General features: G+C 38.0%; 1 protein-coding gene across 3 annotated transcripts in view; it reads right to left on the bottom strand.

Annotated features, from left to right (window-relative positions):
* The window catches only part of thada (THADA armadillo repeat containing), a 367,664-nt gene that overhangs the window by 53,928 nt on the left and 290,198 nt on the right, over positions 1 to 23,538 (bottom strand). For 2 of the 3 annotated variants that reach the window (XM_060831397.1, XM_060831398.1), the window contains exons 33-35: positions 21,249 to 21,321; positions 20,997 to 21,153; positions 19,157 to 19,288 (exon numbers count right to left, since the gene is read on the bottom strand). In XM_060831397.1, coding sequence (XP_060687380.1) covers positions 19,157 to 19,288; positions 20,997 to 21,153; positions 21,249 to 21,321 — 362 coding nt within the window. Of the gene's footprint in view, positions 1 to 19,156; positions 19,289 to 20,996; positions 21,154 to 21,248; positions 21,322 to 23,538 lie in introns of those variants that run through there. The other variant, XM_060831401.1, reaches the window with a different exon arrangement.

Raw genomic sequence — 23,538 nt, 5'->3', positions numbered from 1 at the left:
ATTTTTATTGTTGCCTTTAGAGAACAACTTACAAATTTGTTGTTGCCCTGTGGTAGCAAGTGACACAAGCAATCTATTACATGATCCATGAGTCAATTTTCCCAGTGTCTGCCAACATTTTGTGTCAGTAACTGGCATGTGTCTAAATGATCACATTATAGCACAAATGATTACTATATTGCTTTTTGCACCATACATGCCTGAGAGATTGTGTCCTAGCTACTTTGTATTTCTCAAATTTCTAATCCTACATGTAAAATACAGCTAAGTTAGTAACTATCAGCATAATTAAATTACTCTTGTTCAGATATTTCAGAAGAATGCAAGACAAAAATTGAATTTAATAGTTTAATTTGGGGTTCAGAGAGATAAAAAGGTGTGCAGGGCTACAAAGGATCATTGTGGTACATGGTATATATTGTGTTAAGGGACATGGAATGTTGGTCTTTATTCTAAGTGAGTTGGCAATCGAAAAAAGTTACTGCTTCGGTTCACAACAGATTGCATTGACTTGCTTGTACTCTCTAAAGTGTAGGAGGTCAAAGAGTTTCTCATTAAAAAAGAAACTAGTAACTATAATTAAGGAAATCAAGCCCAATGACAAGAGATGATTGGATTTTCCCATCCCAGCAGAAAACAAACCTACAAGGGAGGAGTGAAATAGAGAAGCATGGGATCCCATATAAACAGATCAAATCCTGCTTCCTGCTGCTGTCTGTGCTGATCAGCTTGGGAAAGGCGTGGATCACAAACCCATATGTAGTACTGCTGATCCTTATTACTCCATTATGGTGATGGATATTAGAACCTTGACAAATTTCAGGGATCGGCTTCTGAAGGTGCTGTGGTTCATGACTGTTTAGAGATATTTTAAAGAATAGGGTATTCCTAGTATGGAGTCAGGAACCTTTTGACAGGCAAATTCAAAGGTAATGATAACTTTACATTTTTTAATGTAATGCTGTTTGCTTAAAAGGTTTTAATAGTGATTAATGTCAAGGCTTTGTTTTCAAAAGGTAAACGCTCATTAAATTGACTATCTTTGTGGAAGTGGAGAAGTGTTCTAAGCATTATAGTGCATTCTCCAATAGAAAAAACTGTTCTGAAATATACAGATTTGACTGCACCTCCTCTGATTTAACCTTTCAGTTAGGTCAGAGGTCTGATACCCCTATGTTAAATGTGAATAGACGGCTGAGGTTTCTTAATGACTTCAAAGGTTTTAATGCATTCAACTCTGGAGGCTTTATTCATACGAGGCAAAAGTGAGGACTGTAGAGGCTGGAAACCAGAGTTTAGATTAGAGTGGTGCTGGAAAAGCACAGCTGTCAGGCAGCATCCAAGGAGCAGGAAAATCAACGTTTCGGGCAAAAGCCCTTCACCAGGAATAGAGGCTTTATTTATACACCTATGTAATGAAGACGCACTATGCATCCTTGATTTGTAAACCTCTACAACAGCTTTAATTCAGGAGAGGTTGCCAGAATTTGGCAGAATCTCATTACGGATGCTTGGATGAGCTCCAAACTCCATTCATGGATTCAGGTAAGGAAAGATCATTGATACAGATGTTGACGGGACTAAGTGTTTATTTATCTTGATAATCTTCTTAAGTGGTCATAAAATTGTGTTTTGAAGTGTTTTTTGAATGAGTGCTTACGTATCTTGGTTATTTCATAAATGTCTCAAAAGACTTTCCAATGTTATTGCATAGGTTACAATTTTTCTATGGACTGGGTGGCTGGCATAAGGGGGTGAAGGTGCTGAATATGAGGAAGGCAGAGGAGACTAGAGGGCTTTGTCAAGGCATCAGTTCCATGAGGGATATGCAATCTGAGAGATGTGGTTTAAGAGATAGCAAATAAAGATTAGGTGCCCTCACACTCATCTACTCTCGCAGGCCAATCGATGGAGGAAAGCCTTCTAACCTGACCAATTAGGCAAGTCAGAATTTGTGGACCCTCACAGAGGAGAAAGTATGGTGGGCAGGCAAAGCCACCCAAGTGGCAGGAATGCACTGTCATTGAACAGTCCAAGTATCAATTACCAACTTAAAAGGGAAAATCTTGTCCAAGATATTTAAAATTAGAGTTAAGCTTTCTGGGTTTGAAATGAATTCCTACTCTTTTAAATGGAGTGTAGAAATCTGGAACTCTTCTCCAACTCTCCACACCCCACTATGGCTGCGAGGTCAATTTGATCTTTCAAGCCAGACACTGGTAGACTTTTATCAGATTATGGCATTATTGAACATGGAGCAAAGGTAGCTTAGTGACATTGAGATATAAATGAGCCATGATCGGGTTCAATGGAAGAACAGGTCTGAGAGGTGAAATCTGGACGGCATGGTGGCACAGTGGTTAGCACTGCTGCCTCACTGCGCCAAAGACCCAGGTTCAATTCCTGTTTCGGGCATCTGTTTGTGTGGAGTTTGCACATTCTCCCAGTGTCTGCATGGGTTTCCTCCCACAGTCCAAAAATGTGCAGGTTGGGTGAATTGGCCATGCTAAATTGCCTGTAGTGTTAGGTGAAGGGGTAAATGTAGGGGAATGGGTCTGGGTGAGTTGCTCTTCAGAGAGTTGGTGTGGACTTGTTGGGCCGAAGGGCCTGTTTCCACACTGGAAGTAATCTAATCAAAATAGCCTATTCCCATTAGTAAGATAATGCATCACTGTACCCTTTCAAGAATCAACATTTCTCATTTTTACACCTCAATCACACATATCAATTCAGCTGTCCTTAAATGCATCACCTCCAATGTTTGTTTGTCGACAACACTGACCTCTACAAGGAGATAAGACTCCACGTACTCGGTCTAAAGCAAATTTGCATCGTTTTGTTGCTAGTAAAGAAGACCACAAGAAATAGGAACAGGAGTAGGCCATTCAGTCCCTTGAGCCTGCTCTGCCAACCAATAGGATCAAAGGTGATCTGAAATCCCTCATGTCCACCTACTGCATTGTTGCAATTATTCTTGATTTCCAAATGATTATCAATCTCAGCCTTAAATATACATAAGACTCTGTGGCAAGGAATTCCAAAGACCCCAACCCTCAGAAGAAATCCCTCATCTTAGACTGAAATTGGCACAGGTCTATGCCTCTGGTCATAGACTAGTCCATGAGGGGAAACATCATGTCAGCATCTGCCTTGTCAAGCAACAGCAAAAGCCAATATGTTTCAATGAGATCACTTCTCATTCTTCTAAATTCCAGTGAGCAGAATCCTAACTTGATTAGCCTTCACTAATAAGACATTCCTTCATCAGGGATCATCCAAGTAAAACTTCTCTGAACTGCCTCCAATGAAATGACGTCTTTCCCTAAATAAATGGTTCAAAACTGCAAACACAGGTATAGAAGTCATCTCACCAATACCTTATACAGTTACAGTAAAACTTCTCTACTCATATACTTCAAGTATAGTTAGTAAGTTTGCAGATGACACCAAAATTGGAGGTGCAGTAGGCAGCGAAAGTTACCTCAGAGTGCTACAGGACCTTGATTAGATAGGCCAAGGAGTAGCAGTTGGAGTTTAATTTATGTAAATGTGAGGTGCTGCATTTTGGAAAGGCAAATCAGGGCAAGACTTATAAACTCAATGGTAAGGTCCTGAGGAGTAGCAGGACTTATACACTTAATGGTAAGCTCCTAGGGAGTGTTACCGAACAAAGAGACTTTGGAGTGCAGGCTCATAGCTCATTGAAAGTGGAGTCACAGGTAGATAGGATAGTGAAGAAGGTGTTTGGTATGCTTTCCTATATTGGTTAGAGTATTGAGTACAGGAGTTGGGAGTGTCATATTGCGGCTGTACAGGACATTGATTCGGCCACTGTTGGAATATTGCGTGCAATTCTGGTCTCGTTCCTATCGGAAAGATGTTGTGAAACTTGAAAGGGTTCGGAAAAGATTTACAAGGATGTTGCCAGGGTTGTAGGAGTTGAGCTATAAGGAGAGGCTGAACAGGCTGGGGCTGTTTTCCCTGAAGCGTCAGAGGCTGAGGGGTGACCTTATAGAGGTTTACAAAATCATGAGGGGCATGGATAGGATAAATAAACACAGTCTCTTCCCTGGGGTGGGGGAGTCCAAAACTAGAGGGCATAGGTTTAGGATGAGAGGGGAAAGATATAAAAGAGATCTAAGGGGCAACTTTTTCAATAGGGTGGTACGTGTACGGAATGAACTGCCAGACTAAGTGGTGGAGGCGGATACAATTGCAACATTTAAAAGGCATCTGAATACGTATATGAATAGGAAGCATTTGGAAGGATATGGGCCGGGTCCTGGCAGGTGGGACTAGATTAATTTAGGATATTTGGTCAGCATGGATGATTTGGATGAAGGGTCTTTTCCGTGCTGTAAACTTCAATGAACCCCCTTGAAATAAGAGCCATTTTCCCATTAGCTTTCATGATTACTTCCTGCACTTTTGTGCTAGCACAAGTACCCCTAAGTCCCTTTGTGTTGCAGCTTTCCGCATTTTTTCTGTTCTTTCTTCCTTCTGAAATAAACTCATTATTTTCCCACATTATACTCCATTTGCCAGTGTTTTATCTCCTCACTTAACCAACTAATATCTCTCCCTAAACTATTTGAATTTCTCTCGCAAACTACCTGTTTTTGTGTTGTCTGCAAATTTGACTACAATGCATTTGCTTCCTTCCTCCAAGGCATTGATATATCCTGCAAACAGTTGTGGTCCCAGCATTGATCCCTGTGGAACCCCACGGGTGACGGGTCACAAATCAGAATAAGAAACCCTTAGCCCCAGTCACTGTTTCCTAACTGTTAGTCAATTCTTTATCCATACCAATAACCAGATTCAACACTGTGGTAACTTGTTGAACTTCTTCTGGAAATAAAACATAATACACCTCCTGGTTCCCCTCTATCCAACCTATTTGAGACTTCCTTGAAAAACTCTAAGTTAGTGAGACACTATTTCCCTCTCATGAAGCCCATGCTAATTCTGTTTGGTTAGAATATAATTGGTACAAAATATTCTGCCTTACTTTCTTAATAACTGATTCCTATACTTTACCAACAAATGGAAATTAGGCTAACAAGCCTATGGTTTTTGGCAAACCCCTCTTTTTGAATAGTGGTATCACATTAGCAGTTTTAAATCCTCTGGCATTTCTTTAGTTTCTCAAATTTACGGGATCCCTGGATTTCAGACCTATGCTGGTGTCACTGTGCCATTCTTGGATCATTGTTACATTACCTCAATCAATTGCTATTTTGGCTGCCCTTCAGCACCTCTACATAGTTTAACATCCTGTTACTTAGTGGCTTTTGTGAAACCTCATTATAAAATATGTTTCAATCAATCACCTTAATAGTTTGAGACGGTCTCTGAAATTTGAACACAGACCAATTGTCATCATTTTGAATTGAAAACAGCATTTCAACCAACTAGTTTGCTTGCAAACAGTGCATCTTTCTTTTATGGGATTAAAGGATGTCTGGATCAACCAATCTGATTACAGTTCGAAGGAAGGGCAAGATGACAAAGAATTACACAGGTTGGTTCAAGGATGATAAATTGTAATTATTTTGAATTAAAATAGGGAAAGGAGATAAATTTTACTTCACTTAAAAATTCTTAATGAAACATCTGTATTAAGGATTTCATAATATATGCAAGCATGATTTACATTTCTGTCTGTTTATGGATGAGATGCAACATACACTCATGTTCTGCTCCCTGAAAAGCTGTGTTATGTTTGTTTGTGCTTGTGTTAATAGTTGTTTTGTTACTGTGCAACAGCTGGAGAAAGTGTCCTCACCATCCAAATCAAAGCAGTCAAAAATATGAAAAGTGACATTAATAAATCAAAGAATAATGAAGTATAATAACCTCACCCTGGTCCACTGGTAAGACTATTGATGCAAGCCATGTTTCTCTGAATTTTAAATATCTTCAATAACTACAGTGCATAATGTAATTTCAATTTCCTGTATAAGAAACAAAGTCTGATAAACAGCAAGAAACATGAGCATTCACTCTTGATGCTATTACATAATTAATTTAAGCAGTCAATTTCTCTGTTGAGACAATAGACTCTTACACAGTTAGTTGTGTCCATTAGTTTTAAGTGTTTTAAAGTTTTTAAAAAGCTAAGACAAGGATTTTCCTTTGTTTTTTAAAAGGTTTCGGAGGTGGGAATCTTTAATGAGCAAGGTAGAACTATCCAGACTAATTGTTGGTGCCAATCAGACACTTAGATGGTGACCTGGTGGGCTGCTTGGTCAATTACTTCCAGGGGCAGTGATATCTTGCCCTACCTAAAGTACTGGCAAATGAAAGGCTAGTAGCTATTGTGACAAAACTGCTGGCTGTAGAGTAGTACTGAAAACCAGCAAGTGCAGAAAAGCAAGTGACAGTGTGTATGATGCGCATGTATGTGGGATAGGTATGTGAGAGACAGAGTGAGTGAATGATGGAGACATCCTTGCCTCTCCATCTGTGATCCCAATCAGTCCTGGACTGGGAAAGTGCAAGGCGAGCATATTACTTTCCCCCATCAACAGTTGAGAATGCTGCCACGAACACAGTAAAATGAGCCAGTGGCATAAGGGCTTTAATTAGCAGTGTGTCAGGAAAGTTGAACATGGTCCTCCAGCCAGGAATTGAATTCCTGAGTTCATAGGAAGGAGAAAATCCAAGTTTAATGAAGAAGCAGCAACACGATTTAACCAAAGATTTTGGTATGACTGTTTCACAGGTTTGTTTCAATGATGTTGATTCACCCTTAACTGTCTTTTTAAGGTGGATAAAATCATGCTCATTTGAAATGAGTAGTATAGATAAATCAGCAGGCCCTCAAGCCAATTAAGCTTCCATCCGCCTATGGTTACTATGGAAACCAGATAAAATACTCAAAACTGTCTTTTGTGAATGTTGAATAGACTGCTGATTGGGTCACTGGTGGTGGATATTATTAAAGATATACTTCTACAAAATGAAATATATCAAGCTGAAATACACTCCTAATAAAAGAAGCTGTATAAAAAGTGTCTAAGCACTAGTAACAATTGGAGAAGCAAGATTTTTTTTGTCTTAATAAGCAGAAAATAGCACACATTACAGTGTTAGAAAGTATGTGAAAGAGGAGTGGAGAATATCCCATGAAGCTCAGTGCTATTAACTCAATCTTCAACATTCATGAAAACACACATAATTTTTAAAATAATGTATTGTGACAAAATCTGGTTTACTGTGGTTTCATTGTTTTTTTTGGTTGTCACCTATATTATTGTAAATTGTTTGGAAATAGTCAACTTAAATATTAAGCCATTTCCCTTTGTTTTTGAGCCAATTACTTCTCTTCATCTGGTCAGAAGATCTATGTTCAGGACTGCCTTTAAGGTGACAAATGTTAGCTAGACTTTAATTTTCTGTGTTCATGTTATTATGGCATACTTGCTGCTGCTTTCTACTCCTACTCTGCCTTCGTAGCATTATCTCAATTTTCCTTCAGACAATTTTCAAGACTGGAGCTTTGTCTAGTCTCTGACATTTTGGTAAATGTTCTGTGTTAATATATTTATAGGAATACTTTTCCAACTCCTGCCTCAGGCAACTGTCTGTGTGGAGTTTGCACATTCTCCCAGTGTCTGTGTGGGTTTCCTCCGGGTGCTCCCACAGTCCAAAAATGTGCAGGTTAGGTGAATTGGCCATGCTAAATTGCCCGAAGTGTTAGGTGAAGGGGTAAGTATAGGGGAATAGGCCTGGGTGGGTTTATCTTCGGAGGGTCGGTGTGGACTTGTTGGGCCGTAGGGCCTATTTCCACACTGTAAGTGATCTAATCTCATCTAAACTGCCAGGAAGTGACAGTGATTATAGTCTGAAGCCCTGTCTCATTACTCCAAAGCCAAATCTATGGACTTCAGCCCAACATCAAAGTATTCAACCACAACAAGCTTAATGATTCATAAAATATCACATTTGAATTATTAAATAAGTACTTTCATTTTGGGAGGGAGTGGGTACAAATCCCAAAGAGATCTTCACAATTTTCTGCAAACTATTTTTACTTACAGAAACAGCGGCAATCAATGGAAATTTGAATTTTTTTATCCTGGACACTAAGACATTGATTCAGAGACTTAATGAACATTCAGTCTGAACTTAAATTAAAATAGCAGTTAAAAACCTGGAAAAAGAATTTGCATTTCTGATTTGTTTGCAAAATATAATGCAGCCATTCTGAGTGGAAACTTATTGATGTTTTGGAGGACTTGCCTGCCATTGGAGAACTGGTGAGAAATTTGGGCTGTGTTTTAATGAAGGCCTGCCTAACCAAAAATAACTCAAAGTGGTTATGCCTTCCTCTGGAATCAACATGGCCTCCATTTCTCCAGGGTGAAAATCTTGTCTACTGAGTGTTACCAGCTAACCACATCCTGGAAATTTTTGGGGTCAGCACTGCTACATGGGAACTGTGGCTGCCAAAGGAAAAACATCAGAGTTCCAGAATCATAGAGCCTGTAATGTAGATTTTATTTGGGGTGTGTTGTTGTGTATGTTGGACTGTCACTTTAAGAGTTCAATCACATGACATGCTGATGATGTCATCAGCCAGTTTGGAAGGAAACAGTTCAGCCCAGTTTGCTTCTTTGTAAACATCTCTTAAATAAATACTGATGCTGTTTTAGATGCTGTAGCCTAGCCCTTTTTGAAGTGTAAAAGGTAGGAAGACTAAATATCTGTAGACTGGACACTGAACAGCTACAATACAAAGCTCCTTTCTTTGTTGTTAAAGTTGGTTTTTCCAAGAAAACCCTTCTCTCTTCAAAATGAAACCTAGTGCCTGCATTTACAATTTAAAAAAAGACCATCAAGTTCTCCCCATCACACAGCTATTAAGCTCTCTTGAAAGAAATACAGCTAAAGAAACACTTTCTATTTAAGAAGGATTAATAGTATGTAAAGGCTGGTTCTTTTCACTATTTTGTACCTTCAAATTGAAACCAAGTATATGTAAACCCATGAATCATAGTGATTGCTTATTTAGTGCAAACACCACCTAAAGGGAGAGCCTACTGCTGCAAACCTGTATTTCTTAAAGGAATAGGTTTAAATTGACAAAGCCCAAAACAGGAGCACCAACAAGGGAAACGGAGGCAGAAAAAGTAAAAATTGGAGAGTAAAGCAATAAACAAACAATGCTTTGCATTCCACTTCTTTTAAAAACAAATACATTCAATAAAAAATGGATGGCAAACAATCAATTATGGACTGGACAGCCAATGTTAACATTGCTGAATACAACTGTACATACAACTCAAGCAATTTTATTTTACAGTTCAAGTCATAAGATGAGGGAAAATGCTGGTCATCAATAAGGAGGAACTTCATAGAAAATAATAATCTGATCTTTCCATTAATGATCAGAAAGATCCAAAAAGGATTTGGAAGTTACTGAAAACCAATTTGAAGTAAGATTTAGCTTGAGGATTAATCAACTTCAAATTATGTCATACACTTAGGAACTCCAGAGCCAATTAATGGGTTGTCAGAAGATGCTGCAGCAAAGGTCATGAGTATGACCTTTCTAAAGAAAACTGTCAGTAAGGCATATTAAGTAGTGATCACCTGTACAACAATGATAACCTCCAGAAAAAATCTTCTAGACAACTCAAAGGACAATATCATTGATGCATTACTTAACACAAATATGAAGCGTCAGTCTCAGGCCATGAATAATTACATGCATTACGCACAACCAATGTGATTGCTATGGCCAACAAAGCATGTGAAACTAACAATCTATATAAATATTCTCAAAACTTGCTAAAATTTAGCACAAATAGAGTTATACACTTTTTCATAATTTCTGCAAAGCATGTGGGCCCATTCGCTGATCTGAGTTTGGGGGGGTGGAGTTCGCGTGCCATGATATGCTGCCTAATCTCCTGAACAGGGAGCAGACTTAATAGAAAACTCCGAGCCTCAGAGGAAAGGTATTGAATCAATTAACTGAATAATCAATTATGCGAATGAAATAGTGACCACCCCTCTCATTCAGATAATCGAGGTTCCTCTGTACTGTATTCAATTCTGGTCTCCCTGCTATAGAGAAAGATGTTGTTAAACTAGAAAGAATTCAGAGAAGATTTACAAGGACGTTGCCAAAGTTGGAGGGTTTGAGTTATACGGAGAGGCTGAATACACTGGCACTATTTTTCCTGGAGCGTCAGAGGCTGAGGGGTGATCTTATAGAGGTTTATAAAATCATGAACAGGACGAATAGCCAAGGTGTTTTTCCAGGATAGGGGAGTCCAAAAGTAGGAGGCATAGTTTAAGGTGAGAGGAGAAAGATTTAAAAAGGACCTGAGGGGCAACGTTTTCACACAGAGGGTGGTGTGTGTATGGAATGAGCTGCTAAGGGAAGTGATGGAGTTGGGTACAATTACAACATTGAAAAGGATCTGGATGGGTACATGAATAGGAAGGGTTTAGAGGGATATGGCACAAATACTGGCACATGGGACTAGATTTGGTTAGGATATCTGGTCGACATGGATAAGTGTGTGAAGGAGTGAAGGGTGTGTTTCCGTGTCGCATAACTCTGACTCTATGTGGCATCAAAGGACACTGGGCACACCTGCAAGAAATGTGTTTCCAAAGGCCAGGTCAGACCCAAAATAAAACACAGGTGACCAGCAAGAAAGTAAATGGTCATAGCACTGATAAGTGTTAAGTTTGTGAAGAAATGCAAGTGCACCAACAAGGCTCAGAATCAACCAAGGAAAAGTTTAATTTCAGAAGATGATTAATCTTTCCATATTGTTAACCTTAGACATCATGCCAATGGTGTAAGGTGATCAGAAGCATTTCTAACCATTAACACCTTATGTCTTGAAAAGATAGGATGGTACATCTTGAAAGGAAAAATTTAGACAGAACCTGGTGCCAGCATATTACCAAATGCATCCTCGAAGACATGTCTCTAGGCCAGGGGCACATTAGGGTAGAATCTACCATAAAACTGTCTCAAGCATTTAATAGATTATCAATTATATGAACTAGTAGAAGCACATTGTCATATGTGCCAATAGGTAAACCCAGCTTCCTGAAAGCTTTTACCTGTTGGAATACTGGTGCAAATTTGAGGTGAGTGAAGCAGAGGAGCCTCAGGGTTCACGTGCATAATTCTTAGAAGCTGGCCATGTAAGTTGAAACAATTATTAAAATGGTTTATAGAATCCTTGGTTTATAAATAGAGGTATACAGTACAAATGATGCTACACCTCTATAAATCACTGGTCAAACTACGTTTGAAGTAATGTGTGCAGTTCTGGGCACCTTCTTTAAGGAAGGATGTTAAAGCCCCAGAGACAGAATTACTAGAATGATACCATAATTGAGTGATTTTAGATACAAGGAAAGATTAGAGAAATTGGCTTAATCTCCTCGGAGCTGAGAAGATTAAGAGTTGACTTTATGGAGATGTTCAAAATTCTCAACATCCTTGACCGGGTAAAGAAGGATATTCTGTTTCTGCTAGTTGTTATGTTAGAAGTCACAATTTCAAGATTGTCAGCAAAACAGCTAAAAGTGAAATGAAGAGAGACATCTTTACTCAGAGAGTTCTTGGGATTTGGAATGCGTTACCTGGGAGAGTGGTGGAGGCAGATTCCACACAAAGTTTCAAAAGAGGGCTGTATGGATATTTGAAAGTGATGAATTTAGAGGGTTATGGAGATAGGGCTAGAGAATGGAACTAGCTAGGTAGATCTTTCAACAGTTGGTACAGACAAGATGGGTCGAAAGGCCTCCTTCTGTACGGTACAATTCTCTGATTCAGCAAAGGCAGGACTACCAATATGTACAGAATTCAGTATAGTCAAGAGATTGAAATGGTGCACATTGTTGTGGAGATACAACAACTAGTGGAATCAAATCAGTTGAAGATATTTTCAAGGTTGAACTGATATACTTTGGTCACAGCTAGGATGAACAGTTACAATTGGCAACTGCTGAAGGTGAACACCTACAAGAGTTGCAAAATACTGTTATCCAGGAATGGCCTTACAGTACCTAAAAATAGTTGTACATTTTGACGACATAGAGACAAACTTGGTACAGTAAACTTTGAATGCACCAGCACTATGGGACCAGGGGTACGCTGACTATTCAAATATTCTGGGTAATTAAGAGCTCCACGTAAGCAATGTAAAAACACACACTAAGTAATAAAAACATAATCCAAAAGGTATATACGTCACTTAAATAATAGTGTAACTTTGCCTTAAATAAAACTTACTGGCAGACAGCCTTCTCACTCACACCTTCAACTGACAACTTGAACACCACAGTACTTAACAAGAAATTGAATCAACTGTTGATATTCACATGGCCATTCGATTGAACAAGTATATTTGAGGTAAATAAAATTTTAAAACTATAATAATTGTACAGAATAATACAGTAAACATTGTAGTATTTGAGGTATATAATTTTTGCTGGTTTATCAAGAGGGCCGGTTCATAAGGTACTAGTTAAACAAAGTTTTCAGTATTTCAAACAAAGTTATTTTCAAGAGCAAGCACGTCCCAATATCAAATGCATTGTGCCAGAGTATCATATTTGTGACATACCAGGGCACAAGAGTATTGAACACATAAGATGGCTAGCATATGAATCCTAATGCTGGCCAGAGATGAATCAGGATATGCAATGACTCATGAAAGCACATATAAATGGCAGATACTTTGAACCCAACAGAAGGGGAAGCCTCTTCATCCACACAATATTCCATTCCCTCCTTGGTTCAAGGTAACAACAGACCTACTCACAATGCACAGGGAAGATTACTTCCTTTCAATTAATTACTTCTCCAAATTTCCATTATTCAGTGAGTTAGCAACACAGGGTACAACCATCCCTGACATAATGACTGTTATTTTCGGTTTATTTGGTGTCCTGGAATGGGCACAATCTGACAATGTAGTGCAGATCATTGGAATAACATTTATAGAGATGTGCACTGAAAAGGAGTTATGCATATCACATTGTCACCTCAGGTTCCACGCTTAAATGGTCCAGCAGAAAGTATAGGTCTACGATCAAATCAATGGTTACATATTGAGTAATAAACAAAACTTTCATATTGCTGCATTTTTATGAAACACCAATGGAGATAGATAACCAACCTCAGCATAACTTATGCTCAGAAATTAAATAATGACCACAAATGATAAAACCAGATCACCAATACACATATCAGGCTTTAATTCCAAAATTATTGTTTTTTTTAAATAAAGTCCATATGACCAAAAGATGCCTATGGATTTAACTTCAGTGCTGTCTAGAGAGAGAAAAATCCTGTAAGTCAGACTTGAGAAGTTTGTAAAGAAAGCATTAAAGGGATGGACTTAAAATGGGAGAATGGAGTACAAAAAAAACAAAAGAACTGTGGATGCTGGAAATCTGAAACAAAAACAGAAATTGTTGGAAAATCTCAGCAGGTCTGGCAGCATCTGTGGAAATTTAACATTAAAGTTTCTGTTCCAGTGACCCTTATTCAGTTCTGATTTCTCTCCACAGATGCTGCCAGATCTGCTAGGATTCAGAAAAGGACTACAAACTGAACTATAATTTGATGTTAATTCACACATGATGTGTGTGTGTGTCACTGGCTAGGTCAACATTTCTTGCCCTTCTCAGCTGCCTTTGGGAAAGTGGTGGTCTGCTGCCTTCTTGAACCACTGCACTCCATGTGCTGTAGGTTGCTCCACAATTCTATTAGGGAGGTAATTCCAGGATTTTGACTCAACTACACTGAAGGAACAGTAACATATTTCCAAGTCAGGATGGTGAGTGACATGGAGGGAAATCTGCAAGCAATGGTGCTCGCAAATAACCTCCTGGGAGTTCTCAAACAGTAAAGTTGGGAGAAAAGGCAGTAATCTGGCAAGAGGTATGTTTTATATCTCTGCTTTCAAGAACATACAAGAACAATGGTTAAAATCCAGTTCAACCAGTTTGTATGTGATGGTGGAAGAAGGTGTACGACTGAACTGAGGTGCTTTTGTGCACCGGTGGGCTAAGGTGCTGCTGTGTACTAGCTTGGACTTGTGCACTAGTGTGCTGTGGATGTCATAGTCAAATACCACCCATAAGTCATGCCTGCATTGTAGGAAGAGGACTCACTCATTCTGAGCATGAGAAGCCAGCTAGTCATGAAGCCAGTCAAAAGGGCACAGGAGATGAGACGCACTCTCTCATTCTGAGTGCTGGCAGCTATTCAACATCATAAGGAAATAGGATAAATTGATCTCAACTAACCTGCAGAAGCTCAAAAATCTTAAATTTACTGTTGTTTACAATTTCTTACTATCTTCAACTCATATAAGGCTAGAGAAGCTGATCCTTTAATCTTTTAACTCTTATTTTTGAATTCACTTCTCATTTCTAATCAAGTGTGTGTATTATTACTTCCTCTCGTGTTTAGTAACAAATAAGCTGAGTCTTTTATAGACACGAAGGCCTGGTTAAACTGGTTTTAAAATATAATTTTATTTGGTTTGGATGAAAGACATCTCCAGGTATAGGATCCTTTGTAAAAAAAATCTTGTTGCAATCAACTGAGGGAGCAATCTAATAGAAAAGGGGTCCCAGGAGCTTGACAATTTGGGTATCCTGTCTGGAATCAGAATAATTTAGGGAACCTTGCCTGAAATCTGTTTGTAGCACTTGCTCAGCTGTCAATTGTCTAACCATTTTGAGATAGAGAGAAGAAAGAAAAAAAATGATGAGTGAGCAGATAAAGAACTACCAAAACCAAACACGAGACAGAGACTGAGAGTTAGAAATGCACAGATAAATACTTGGATACCAAAGATTTCTAGTATACGCAACCTGCTCAGGTCATGTTGAGCATGGTGCTGCATTGTGAAGGAACAGAGAGCAGCTCAGACAAATGTACAAATTACCAGTTGTGTATGAACAGAATAACGATGTTAACTCCAAAGATGATGATTGTCAGTGACACTGAGTGACAATAACCAGCAGGAAAACAGCCAAGGTGTCAGACAAGTGCACAGAGCAAATACGCATCTCTCCAGACAGGCATATGATTACCAGAGCAGAGCAAGTTGTCAAACCTCAAAACCAACACATTCAAGTTAGAATGTTAATCTTGTAAACTCTATTTTGCCTGTTGGCATAATTATGAAAGCAGCAAAATGTACCTATGTGCAATCATATATATCTGTTTGGGATTTGTTTAATCTGGAAAAGGGGGACATTATGTGTGTCACAGTCAGTACTTGGCCCAATTGAAAACTGAGTCGCTGACAAAAGCATGTTACTCTTTGTAACCAAGTGGCTTAATATCAGCCTGTGAACTTTACATTTGTATGTATTGGTGAGTTTTAATAAACATTTGTTAGCCACATCCAAATTTTTTATATTATGAGGAATAAAAGAATTACCAAAACAGGCAAAAATACCTTGTTGGAAACAAAACACATCATGAACATTTGATCAAGGGACATCGTCCACTGAGTTGCCAAGATGGCCATTTGGTTTCAGCTGCCATGCATGTCACACATTGATAGGCATGCTTGCAGTTGAGTGAATATGGATTGCAGCAAGGTTCGACTGTAAAGGTGGTCATTAGTTGCCACTTAAGGACCCCAGGCTGTGGAAGTGCAGGATTGTGGACCATGAGCCAATTTAGGTGAGGTGGGAAGGTAGTAGTGTTCAGTTGTGCCATCACCTGCCTATTTAAATATCTTTCCTGCTTCCACGTTCACTAGCAGTGGGAACTGAAGGTTTTGCTTTCTGAAATACATTAGTTATGTTTCTCAGTCGTAGAATCAACTAGGACAGGAACATTAATAACACTGTAACTTACAAATAGAATCCCAGTGTAAATCCCTTTACTATTCTAACTGTCATTGGGGAATCAATGGGCACAAACTCCATAGTGGAAAGCCAACATTAATTATGTTCGTTTTCGCTAGTTGGTATAATTATTGTAATGTGTACGACTCACAGAAATAAAAAGAAGTATATCTTTTCTTCCATTTTGTTACTATAATATGCAGGGTTTAAAGTAGTAGGATCGGTCAACAAAATCTTTTTTTGCTGGCACACTGCAATGTGTGTGCTAACCACATCGACACATCCTGTAAAACAGCTTTTCGAGCATGGTTAAAAGCATGGATTAGCTGCAGGTTAATGATTAAAAAACCTTTAAATGCTAAATTGTTACAAAATTTTTATAATGTAATTCTTTAAGAAAGAGACAACTTGTGTCAACATGTTCTTATATTTGAAAAAAATCTTGCAATTGTTTAGGTTTTCTACAACCGGAACTTCCTTTAATAGTAAAGCTAACATGGAGTCAGTATGAAGGTTTACGGATGCGAATTAATGCCATGATACAATGCAACTTAGCCTGTTGCAAGTCCAAGCACAGAACATCATGCTGCATTTTAATTAAGTCAAGTACAATATTGTCAAACATAAATGCTGGCCATTGAACCATGCCAAGATCCCATGAGTAAATTTTTAAAAAAATCCAATTTCTTGTTCTCTGCTCCATCTTCTAATCTACTAACTGTCATAAGAACCATATATGCCACATTTCAAATAGCTGTTCCATTGTGTTATGTTACTCTGGGTATGAATGTTCTGTAAGAACATAGTACACTCAAGGCTATTTATTTAAGTTTAAAATTTCAGTCTGTATATCAGTTATTAGCTTTGACTAAATGCCATCTATTTTCTTACTGCATTATTTGTTTCTTCATTGCTGCATGAGGGAGTATCAGCATCAAGGAGGTAGAATGAATTACAGACAGCAAGGAGAAAAAAATACAGTGCAGCATTTCATTTAATGCACTTTGGCAAAGGAAAGTAAATACTCAATTTCTTAAAGTCCAGTCTGTCAAACTAACACTAATCAGCTTCTGACAGAGGGAGTTCATTGATGAATTCTACATCCAAAATAAATATTTTTTTGTTTGGTGAAGGAATGGAGGAAATTATTGGAAGGAGTGTAAAAGGATAAGGGGACTGTATTCAGTTTCATTAACTCAAAACATTGCCTTATCTTTAATACCCCAGTTGATCTATAATGGAAATAACACATCAATTATTCAAGATATGTACTTTAATTAATTTATGTCAAAGCATTATAAGTGAAAATTCAAATAATCACTTTGATAGACCTTAGAAGATATTAATGCCCCATCTGACAAGCATACAGTTCTTTGTAGTGGTCTAGTTTAATGAACATATCTTGCACCTTCCACTTTGTTAACAGGAATATTCCAACTTAGAGCGATTATGCAAGCAAAATGTCACATTAGATCACTGTATTAATATAAATAGCAATGAGCATACTAGTTACAGCATATCTAAATGTCTATTGTGTAACAAAAGAAAAATGTTAAAATGACAAACTATCAAACCGTTAAATTAGCATTGAGAAATGGATAACGGAAAATGGAAAAATAGATACAGTTTGTATCTATCAGTTGGCTTACAAATGTAATTAACATGGAGGTATAAATAACAGGGATATAGCTTGACTAGAATTTCAGGTTGATAAAGTGATTAAGACGGCAGAGATAATGCTTGTCTTTATTAGGTGAGGCAATAAATACAACAGCAGTTTGAGCAAAGAAGGTTGAGGGGGACCTGATAGGTATGTTTAAGATTGAAGGCCATGGAGGGGTGAATAGAATGTAACTGTTCCCCTTGATTAAAGGGTCAATAAAAAGGAGGTATAGGTTTAAAGTGAAAGACAGGACTATTAAAGGGGAGTTGAGGAAAAACATTTTCACCCAGAGGATGGTGTGGAGGTCTGGACTGCATTGCTTATGAGGGAAGTTGAGGCAGGAAATCTCAACTTTTAAAAAGTATTTGGATGAGCACTAAAAGTATCGTTAAGATTCAAGGTTGCTGGGCCTAGTGCAGGAAAGTGGGGCTGTGTAGGTAGTAGTATATTTTTGGTGGTACAAGCTTGATGGGTCAAAGGGCCTCTTCTGTACTGTATAATTCAATGATTCAGTGAGGTTATGATGGAACTGTATAAAATGTTAGTTCGACCTCAGCTGGAGTACTATGTTCAGTTCTTTTCACCGCACCACAGGAAGGATTTGTTTGTACTAGAGGGGATACAAAGGACCTGCAGGTGCAGTAATGAACTCTCAGATATGTCCCATTTCCAGAATGTGCTCAATTAGCTGCTTTCAACATAGAAATAAACTAGTGCATTGCATGAACCTAAAGCTGAAAGGCAAAAAAAAAAATGCGCTTCCTTATAATTGCTATCTAACAATGGCTACTGAAAAAGTGTGTGGGCAAACCAAGCATGGCAGCTTTACCAACTTCTGCAGTAGAGTGGTGCTGGAAAAGCACAGCAGTTCAGGCAGCATCCGAGGAGCGGTAAAATCGACGTTTCGGTCAAAAGCCCTTCATCAGGAATACAGGCGGAGTGCCTGAAGGGTGGAGAGCACCAACTAACTAGCTACTAATACACCAATTATCTGAATCTAATTATTAAGAATGAGCACTTTGGTTAGGTATCAGGAATTTGTACCCCCAATGAACTACAGTTCAGCATGAGGGAAAAATCTGTGGGAGAGAAAAAGGGGAAAAAAAATTGTCTTAACCAGCAAGAGGCTTGAGGTTCTATAATACACCAGTGATTGTAAATAAATAGGAATTATATTCTTGAAATTAAAATGAACAATAGTCAGACACATCTTCCATTCTACTAGAGACATTTATGAGTTGACCAATCTGCAGACAATTTCTATTCAACCAACCAGAGATAATTTCCATTCTATGGGAGATGTTTTCATTACTACAAAGCAGATGTTTTTCATGTGCTGATTGTAAACTAAATTGGTCATAATTGTGTCCTGATGTTGAAAAATTTGAATCTTTACATATATCACTGAAGTACTGTAACATGTGATCTCTTTCATAAATTATGCATTTGTTTTGAAGTTATGCCCTTTATAAAATAAAAATGGATTTTTCATTCACTCTTCAAAATGCATGTTTTATGGTTCAAGTTTGATTGGTCATTTTTATAAACTAAATGCACATACCTTTGTATGTGCAAAAATTATTTTGGTTACATAATCAGCTTCTCTTTCACAAATAGAAAAAGAAATCATACCATCTTCCTTATGAGCCTTCAGAAAAGGTGGAATCATCTGCATAATATCTGTGGCCTTATCCCTCACCACATGTTCTTCATCTTGTAGAAGGGTGAAAATACATCTCCACAGTGTTAACGTATTCAGAAGATCTGTATAGCAGAAGTAGGTTTAAAAAATTAACTGTGACAGCGACTCATTTTAGAAATTTTAGCCCCTGATTTACAACAATTCGATTTTTTTCCCCAGATCCCAACTAACTTTCAACTTTCACTTGGTTTTACATCAACCTGGTAAAACCCAGCTAAGTATAAAAACTTACATTTCAGATTAGACAATAAAAGTAAAAGCTATCCTATCCTCAACTTTCCAAATACTTTCTCGCTTAGAAATTAATAAGCCTACTTTGGACATTCCCAGGCAGTGAGCTAGCGAAGGGGATTTCAATGCTGGCTGCCAAAGTATCAGTAATGGTTCTCAGGTTGCGGACTGGGGAGAATTGGAAAGGACAGTTATCTCCTCATAACTGGGAGAAAAAGAAGACAGCAATCAGAAGTGGAAAGGAGAAGAAAAATCAGGAGTGAGATAGGGATAATGATTAAGAGTGGGATATCTGTATTACCACCTGGATATTCTAATACAATATTGCACCTCATATAAAAGAGCTCAGGATCATGGCAGTGAACTGGCACAGAACCTGGCAGCACCAATTTGTATGTCCATCAATCTCTGATCTAGATTCTAACCTCTTAAAATTCCAGCTTTTTCAACTGGCTGTGCCTATGGCAATCTAATTTTACAAAGAAGGCCTCTAATTCTCCATGGGTCTGGACACCACTATTTCTACGTTTACAATATGGCAGGTGGCATTATTCCAGTGCTTCCTGAGAATCAGCTTGTGCATTCCATGAGCTGCTTACTTCTGAGTCCAAAAGCAGCATTGTGAACAGCTTTTCTGGGTCATACTCTCCAGCATTGGTCATTCGATTCTGATTGTGAACAAGATTGACTTCTCTCACTCCTAAATGGTAAGGCCATAAGACTGTCTATGGCACCTGACTGACTGACTGTCCTGAAATCAGCAAAGTACGAATTAGGAAGTTCTGGTCTGTTTGGGCTGGTAGTGAACCTGGTAGTACTTGGTTAACAGGTAAGCACATAATCAAAATTAATCTACAACATCAACTTTTGTTGATAGCAAATTGTAACAATTTTTTAAAAAATCAGCTTCCAAAAGCTGAGTTATATTAATACACCATTCTTGGTACTGTAATGTATTTTTACTCTCCTGCATCCAGATAAACCTGACTGCAATATTCTGCAGCATTCAAAGTTGCGTCTACTTTTTTGTTCAGAATATTTACCCATCAAGGGCAGGTAGATAAGATTTAGAACGATTAAGCCTCCAAAGGAAAACAATAAATTCTACTCAAGATTTAAAATCAGTTAGAAATAATTAGAACTACTTTTCATGAATTGATATATTTTAGACATGTTCAGACCAGTAAAGTGGGATCTTCAACTACAATTAAGTAACATATTATCAAACAAGATTTTAAGGACTGTTTGGCATGTTTACTGCAAGCTTTCATCAACTGTGAAGAAACATTGCAATGAATGCAGTGATAGTGCAACAAGTTGTAGCAATATCAAAGTTATCAAAGAATGAATTGCATTATAAATATATGCAATATATAGCAGAAGCTAAGATTGCAGAACAGAGTTTTTACAAATAACTCTGAGGAAGAATATAAACAAATCATAGATGCAAATATATTTGGAATCATGTATCTATTCACAGAGCATTAGCAAATATATTTCCTGCTTACATCTTCTATTTAGCCTGAAGTATTTACTCACCAAAATAAAGTTGTTTATTGGCAAGCAAAGATGGGATAATCTCAATGAGAACTTTTGCAGCTGTCAATCGAATTTCTGTCTGCTGCTCAGCTCCACAACTCTGTGCAAGTAAATGAATCCACTGTCTAAGATCTTGACTTATGGAATCCAAGGATTTCTGTTGAGAAAGAGCCATGTATGAGAACACGAAAGAAGCCTCTCTCAGAAGTAGCACATTCATTTATCATTATACAAATGTGTAGTTTCCATTACCTCCCGTTTCTTCAGCATTAGATAGTTCACTAACTTTGAAGTCAACATGAGAGTAACGCTTTGCATCTCAATGCTAAAATTTAAAAGAAAAAAATGCAATTAATATCTATATTTAGCTAAATTTCAAGATAAAATTTCAACCACTATCCATGTTCAGCTGAAATAAACAAAAAGCAATTTAGAAGTTGACATTTTTATCCATTTAACTAAATTTCCTCAAATATTTCTGTGCTTCATAGATACTGACAGCTTAGATGCCCTACTAGCCATCATAATTCAAATTTTGGATCTTGCATACTTGAATTATGACCTTAACTTGGAAGAAAATGTCACGCGTAAAACTTTAATATTCTACTGCTGTTCATTATTACTGCAGATAACATCTCGTGAAGCCAGCAACTCTATGTTGAATTCCATCTGATGAGGCAGGCTAATTGTGTGGAAATTGATCCTAAAGTAAATGCTGAAGAGCAACTATTGCCAAATTTTAAGAAAGTTTAACAGTATGCTCAACTCATTGGAGAAGAGAGGGAGGAGAAATTGGGAAATTATACCCTAGTTTCACAAAGCCAGGAAGTTGTGACAGTGTCTAATCCTCTCAACATGAAAGTAAAAACTCTTTGAATGGATGGAGATGTTGCCCAGAGAGAAAGGAAAAAAAAGAAAGCAGACAAAGGATGGCTTATAGTACAGCAGAGGTAAATGCTAAATTGGTGATAACGGGAAGAGTGAATAGTTGAATATTAGTTAGTCATATTAGGAAAAAGCTGAAAATGTGTTGCTGGTTAAAGCACAGCAGGTCAGGCAGCATCCAAGGAACAGGAAATTCGACGAAGGGCTCTGGCCCGAAACGTCGAATTTCCTGTTCCTTGGATGCTGCCTGACCTGCTGTGCTTTAACCAGCAACACATTTTCAGCTCTGATCTCCAGCATTTGCAGACCTCACTTTTTACATGTTAGGAAAAACCCATACAGAACAGGACCTGGGGGTGTGGTGGTGGGTAATGAACATGGATAGAGGTGTTTATACTCTGAAATTGCTAAAATGTTCAGTCCTGAAGGCTGTAGGGTACCTTATAACGGCAAGGCTATCAATCCTCAGGGCTAAGATAAAATGTAAAACACTTCTAAGACAGGTATGGGGGAAAACAAAAGAATAAAAGCTTGCCAGAAATTATTTAAGACTATGACTAAAAACTCACATCCAGGAGAGTGGATGTAACTACTTCAGGTTGTGTTAATGATGTAAAATTAGTATATTTCTGATCTGGGAGTCAGCCACTGCAAAATTAACTGAAAACATCTAGAAGCATTTAATGTACATCTGTAAACATTTACTACAGAATGGAAACATTTCTCTCTTCTGGGTACTGGATTGAACTAGTTGATGTTCTATTGTATAATACTGATCCTAAAATTGAGTTTCTAGAGCAAAGCAAGTTATATTAGGAAGTCTTTACACTGCATTGGGTTTCATTACACCCTTTTGGAGATTGATAAAATCACAGGGTTTAGAGAGAAAGTAAAATTCTATCCATGAGAACCACATTGCTCACCGTGAAGGAAAATTACAGCATAAATATACAATATATTTTTGTTGAAGGAAGCCAGAAATCCAAGCTGGGTTTAAGAGGTAAAACTGACTGAGAATCATTTCCTACCTCTACCTCCTGATTTCACGCTGTATAGCAAAGACAACTGACTACGGCCATATTAAAAGCTAAAGAGCAGATAGAACAACATTTGACAATAAATTTGAGAAAATCAGTGAGATTCCAGTAAGAGACTGCTCCATGTGGAGACCAACATGTCCCAGTTTCCATTAAGTTTTGGATATCGAGATAAGAGTCTCACTAGTGAGTGGCGATCAGCCTATTAGACTGTATCATAATTCATTATTTAATCTTGCCTCATTAATATGCTAGATTAGTAACTAGATGCTGAGAATTCCCAACATAAAAATCAGAGTGATAATTTGGTGACTTGCTTCTTTGAACCTCCATCTTGAAAACGTGGCAACAGCAAGTCAAGGCAATCCACAATAAGTATCTGCAGACACTCAAGGTCCATGGACCTTGGCATCAGATACATACCAGCTTCACTGCATCATTACGGCACATCTCTAAACCACTTACAGGATGGCTCTGTATTTCAAAGTGCACTGGCACCTATTACAATGCACTACAAGGACACTTTGCACCTTGGGATGAGCACCAAGTTCATGGATTAAACTGGGAACACCTCAGGAATGCTCGTTCCCTCGGTTTGTCTCCAACTGTCCAACTTGGCA

This window comes from Hemiscyllium ocellatum, chromosome 10 (assembly GCF_020745735.1).
Source record: "Hemiscyllium ocellatum isolate sHemOce1 chromosome 10, sHemOce1.pat.X.cur, whole genome shotgun sequence".
Taxonomy (NCBI): Eukaryota; Metazoa; Chordata; class Chondrichthyes; order Orectolobiformes; family Hemiscylliidae; genus Hemiscyllium; species Hemiscyllium ocellatum.
Note: the sequence above shows the minus strand (reverse complement) of the source record. Positions and strands in the feature narration are given on the sequence as shown.